Here is a 5,900-nt window from a genome sequence, read left to right on the forward strand (position 1 = left end):
TATGTCTCAAAACTAGTACGTTTCCATACTTCTTATGCAATCTTCTAGTTGTATCAAGTAAAAGTTACATACCACTAGGGGAACTCAGAATTACAGTGGCTGCTTCATTGCTTTTAAAGCAGTTGAGGTTTACGATGAATTTTTTGTCGTCTCCCTTTAAAAAAAGTATCAGGTTAAAACCAAACGTTTAAGGTTTATACCTAATACAGTTGGCTTTACTTTAAATGGTATAGTTGTTCGCTGTTTAAAAATTTATGCAAGTTTCCTCTTTTTTAAAGTTAGCCTCCCTAAAGAGACAAAGTAACCCAAAGTCTGCGACAAGTTTACGTAAACTGACTTGTCGCAAAGGTCCAAAATATTTTGCGCTTACATTTTTTATACTGACATTAAACATTAAAATTGGTCATAAAATGCAAGTTTGTCATGAAGAGGACTACAACTTTACATAGGATTACTCTAAAATTGCTTGTAGTTTAAAAGATGTAGAAAAATTCTTAGTTTTGAATTTTTTTTATTTAAATCTACATCAAAGTAATTCTGTTAAGTCCTTCATATATCCTTTTAAAAATAAACATAATATTACATGCTAGTAGTATTAAATAACACTTTCGTTGAGTGCAGTTGGAGCAAAACATATTGACTACCGCAAAAATGGACACTTAGTGCATCATCCGCTAGGTGGCGCTAGTGTCGCATCATTTACGTCTTCGAGTTAAAAGTGTTCTTGCAGCCGATCAGAGGAATATTTTTGGATCAAACTCTGTGCAGGGCAAATATTTGAGATGCTATGACTCTACCACAAAAGGATTGACCTCGATAGGTGGAATATTAGGGAAATAACATTGAGTACAACTTTCCTCTCGCGTACGGCTACGGGTCGTCGTTTGGTTAGGCTCCGATCGCTGTGCCCCCTAGTGCATCAGTCCTCGATGCGTAGAGCTGTATATTTTATACGAGTGATCATCTCCGAAAGGACGTGACTCCACTCACTAACACCTTAGGTTGAAAACACCTAAGGTGGCAACTTGATTACAGAGCTGAGGCTCGATTTTGAATTTTCACTCTCTTTTCGCAAACTGAACCCTCACTACTTTTTTTCTAGTTATTTCAAATGGCTTTTAAGTTGTTCGAAACTAAGGTTGAACTGCAGTTTGACTGCAGTTTAACTAGCACGAGAAAGAGGGAGAAACTATAGTTGTTCCAAATAACTGGTAGTTTTTGCATAGTTAAACTGCAGTTTTACTGCAGTTGACTACAGTTTAACTACAATTTTGTTTCTCTTAGAAGTTACTTTTAACTTCTTCATTTTTTAAATTTTTTTCACTTAAAACAATACATTTTACAACAGAAAAACTCCTGTTTTGTCTTATAGTTTTAACTGCAGATCCTTCCACCCGGGTCGTTAGCCTGGGTATCCTGTCCGTCCTGGGTATCGTCACTGCCCTGGGTCTCCTGGCTATCCTGACTTGACACACTTGACGGATCATCAACCGTATCTTCTGCAAAGAAAAGATGATAAGATGCTAACATGCACCGTGGAGTCATAAGCGTCTTTACGATACAAAGCGTGACTTACCTGGATCATCAACAGCTTGAAGTTGAACAGGGTAATCGGTAGGTTCCACACTGACTTGAGTTTCCAAGTGTAACTGCACGCCTTGCAGTTTTCGGGCGATGTTTTGTGCCGAAACAAGAAACTCCAGAACAGTCTTCTCACCCTTGTCCAATTGATTCAGCCATTTGTTGATCTTGGCATCCTGCCGAATCCACCGAGCGCGGCGGTTTCTACGAGTTGGCTTGGCACCCTGGACACGGATCACATCCAAGTGAGCCTGAATCAGCTCGAAGTTGATGGCCTCTGCAATCACAGTGCATGTGAATAAGAAAATGGACGATGACGCACGACAATGACAATACTAATGACAGGTACTACTTACTGACAAAGTCCCACACTCCGGGGCGAATTGTTCCAATCCGATCCTGAAGTGCCTTGTGACTTGATTCAGAGAAGTTGTTCGTTCTGTGCTTGGAACGGTGTACACTGACAAGGTCAGTGCCGATTCTGACCATCCAAGTTTCACGCACATAATCCAGGAACGGCTGCAGCTCTCCCAGAATGCCGTTCATATGAGCTACATACTCAATAGCATTGAGACCGAAGATCATTTTGTTCGAAGGAAGAAGAGGAAGAACATAGCACATTCGGATCACTGTCAATGCATTAAAGTTGCGCTTCACAAAAGTGATGAGCCCGAGGAAACCCAAGTGGCGATGTAATGCCTGACAGAAATGGAACCAGCACCCCTGGTGGATAGTAGAAGGGAAAACGTCTCTGATCACTGGTACGAATGCAGCCTCATAGTCAGTAACAATGTTCTCCGGTGCAAGGGATGGCGCCAAATCTTTCACAAATGCGAACAATGCACGATATGCAACCTCCGACTTCGATTCCATGAGCGCATAGCACACTGGGAACAACTGTAAAAAAAAAACAGGATGCGTAAGTTAGCGTACGTTACCGTAAGTTTGCGAATGAATTCCACCTTCAGTTCGTTCCTCACCATTCCCTGATACAAAGCTGAGATCACGAGCAGCTGACGAGATGGGGGCGTGTCAGGCCGACTAGCAAAAGTCCCATCAATAAATAGCCAGAGAGCAGCCACCATAATATTGAGCATCAAATCACTCGTAAATACGAGAGACCTGTGACCTGATGGTCCCACAAGGCCTCGGGTCATAAGAGAGCCATCAGGACACTTGCCATACTTGTCTGAGTACCGTTGGTCAACAAGAGACGACTCAAACTCCTCGAAATCCTGCGGAACGGGCGGGTGCTGTTCAGAGCGAGCCCGGTACATCGACGATCTACATGACTCGAAGGTGATTTCTGAGCGCGCACCCTCATCAGCCCTGCACGTCACCACAACAGGTAAATAAATAGAACAGGCATCAACAGGCATCACATCCTAGCGTAACACTTACCTATCGCAGGCTTGAGTAAACACGCTCTGAATCTTGCCACCCAGCATTTTCTTCGCTTCTTCCTTGCAATCTTGCTTGAGAAGCAGCACTTTCTCTGTCACATAGTCTGGTGGATGACTGTGCAGTCCAGTGGCGTTGACAATCAGACGCTCTCCCTCCAGTTTCCCGCGCATGTTGCACTCCGTACACTTCATGTAAACATTACCGTTCCTTCGACCGTTAATTTTGAAGAAGTATCCATCTCCGTTGGTGTAAGTAAACCCTTTCCCAAGTTTGCCGGGCACTCGCCGAGTCTCCATAGAGAGAGATAAACACGGAGCGGCGAAGCACGGTGGGACTGGACAACACGGCACGGCGAAGCACGGAGCGGACGGCGGACTGACACTGACGCACTGCTGTGCAGCGCCGGACGGCCGTAGTTCCTAACTTCTCCGCAGAGAGGGCGTTGGTGACATGCGCAGCGGAGCAGACGACGCACTGACGAACCGCGCGCCGTTCAAATAAATACATATAATTACATATGAAATAGGTGTATATCTGGTGGGATTTATACTTGTTGGGAATGTGTGTAAATTAAAATAAAATAAAATAGTGTATATCTGCTGGGAATTATACCTGGCGGGAATTATACCTCGTGGGATTATACCTGATGGGATTATACCTGGTGGGACTGTATACCTGCTGGGGTAACCCCTATATTTTATATATAATATATGTTTTATAATTTTATCTTAGGGGGGACACAATAATACGGGGGACGGAAAAAATGGTGGACAGATATAGCCATCCCCGCCTCGTTCTATATAACCACAGTTGCCCGGAAAAATATTTATAGACTTCTGCGAGGTCATTTTTAGTTTCGGTCAACTGTGTGCGAATTTTAGAAATTGTCGGCCCGATTTAAGCACTCTTGCCCGTAATTACTATCGTTAATTGAGAAATAGCAGATATATATTTCGGCGTGTCGTGTCGTAAATAAATAAAAGAAAATGTCACCGATATGGACGTCTCGGCATGAGTGTTCGCGGTCGAGATACTCGTGCTCGCGCGCAAGTTCACCGTACTGCAGCATTTTTCATACTGTCGTCCAGCTTTAGCCTGAACAGTGATTGCAGTTCATGTGGTCTCAGACAGCGGGGACTGAAGAGAGGCTAGGTCGACTGACTATGAAAAATGAAACATCCGCTTCAGACGCACGCTCTTCTGTAAGAAATATTCTGAAGGTGCTGACAGTTTATAGCTGACAAGTAGATTTTTGAACGAGACCCATCTTTAATCAAGGACGGATCGAGAGACGGGTTCGGGGGGGGGGGATGTCGCAAAGGTTGCCTACATACAGGGGCAAAGTGCGACTTGTTGCCTGCCTTTCAGGCGGCAGGGAGGGGCGACGCCCCCCTTCCTCCCCCTCGGATCCGCCCTTGGCTTCAACGTGGTGTGACCAAAGACCAAAGCTTGCACGTTAGGCGCCAAAAGACCCGAACAGACTCAGCCGTCAAAACACGGGGCGGTAGACACTGAGAGACGGTTGCAAGCAACCGCCTGAAGCCCTACACTGCGATTCGAAGTGTGAGACAGTCTCACACTATTTAGTGCGAACCGCTATGCCTCGCTGTGAGCCACGTTCGTCTAACGATTGCAAGACTTTTAAGTATGAGACACGGCTTGTCCCACACTTGCTACCTATGGCTCCCTGCGGTCGAATGCTACAGGACCCACGCTAGCAAGTGTGGGAGTGTGGACATCCGGCCGGCGCACAGTGGGCTAAAACGCCCAAAACGCGATGAGAAGTGGATATTTTGAAATCGAGGAGTGGAGTCCTACAAACTAGCAGATATTTTCAAGGAAGGTCTGGGCTATACGTGACAATTATCTGCTTGCCAATATCTCATTCGTGTGAGCCATGGGGGAACGCCAAACTTGGCACATTTTCATGTTTTCGCGCAATGTTTGTCATTGGTGTACTGTTTGCCCTCTACTGGCCGTCTCGTTAAGAAAAAACCAACATGTTATATGTTTTTGGAAAGCTGACGACGCGACCAATCCAGAGCATTCCACATATTTACATTAAGGTTACCCGGTTAGAAGAAACAAGCCGGAGAAAGTAGTGTAAAATCGTATCTAGGACGTTTTTCACTTTGAGATAAGTCGAGTTGCGAACATTTGCGAAAGGGTCCGACATGTCCGTGGTAGAGTGGACCGCCGACTTTCCGGTGCATATCGCCGTTTGCCCCCGTTTGCCCCCGTTTTCGAGAAAAGGGGCCCCAAAAGTGGGTAAGTGGATAATCAAATGGCAATCGAATGCTAGATCTACCCCCGTCGTTCACTTCTTTGGGCTTGAATTTGTCAGAAATAGTTTCCCCGCTGCCGAAAACCCCCAGATACCGATTTTGGTGGCCATTGATGCCCGCGTTACGGTTAACCGCCCTAACCAATACTGAATCCACCCTTGTTCATTTTTCGGGCTTTATTTTGTCAGAAATGGGTTCCTTGCACTCGAAAACCCCTTGACACAGATTCTGGCCTTGATAGGCCCCCTCAAGAATTATCATCGCGTTTTGGGCGTTTCAGCCCACTGTGCGGCGTCTCACACTTGCAAGTGTTAGACAAACGTGCACTACAAACCTAACTGTCTACTAAGTACACACTTACAAATGCGTGCTTGCAAGTACACACTTACAAACGCATGCTTGGCCAAGTACACACTTACAAGTGCATGCTTGCAAGTACACACTTACAAACGCATGCTTCACGCATGGAGTTATACGGCGTCAAGCATGCGTTTGTAAGTGTGTACTTAGTAGACAGTTAGGTTTGTAGTGCACGTTTGTCTAACGCTTGCAAGTGTGAGACGCCGGCCGGATGTCCACACTCCCACACTTGCTAGCGTGGGTCCTGTAGCATTCGACCGCAGGGAGCCA

General features: G+C 45.5%; 1 protein-coding gene across 1 annotated transcript; it reads right to left on the reverse strand.

Moving 5' to 3' along the window:
- Positions 1-1,374: 1,374 nt before the first annotated feature.
- On the reverse strand, positions 1,375-2,732 carry LOC117650706. Its single transcript, XM_034394288.1, has 4 exons — positions 2,562-2,732; positions 1,938-2,478; positions 1,577-1,858; positions 1,375-1,499 (listed from the first exon to the last, which is right to left on the reverse strand). The coding sequence occupies exons 1-4, from the start codon at positions 2,676-2,678 to the stop codon at positions 1,375-1,377; spliced, it is 1,065 nt and encodes a 354-aa protein (XP_034250179.1). The 5' UTR covers positions 2,679-2,732.
- Between the last annotated feature and the right edge of the window lie 3,168 nt (positions 2,733-5,900).

Source organism: Thrips palmi, unplaced genomic scaffold (assembly GCF_012932325.1).
Source record: "Thrips palmi isolate BJ-2018 unplaced genomic scaffold, TpBJ-2018v1 HiC_scaffold_5, whole genome shotgun sequence".
NCBI classification, from domain to species: domain Eukaryota; kingdom Metazoa; phylum Arthropoda; class Insecta; order Thysanoptera; family Thripidae; genus Thrips; species Thrips palmi.

What these genes read in the sequence shown, in the direction of transcription:
- LOC117650706 (XM_034394288.1), bottom strand. Translation starts at nt 2,678, where the DNA reads ATGCTCAATATTATGGTGGCTGCTCTCTGGCTATTTATTGATGGGACT. An exon ending in CGGAGTGTGGGACTTTGTCA is followed by an intron (nt 1,859 to 1,937) that starts GTAAGTAGTACC and finishes CTGTGATTGCAG; the next exon opens with AGGCCATCAACTTCGAGCTG. An exon ending in TCAAGCTGTTGATGATCCAG is followed by an intron (nt 1,500 to 1,576) that starts GTAAGTCACGCT and finishes TTTTCTTTGCAG; the next exon opens with AAGATACGGTTGATGATCCG.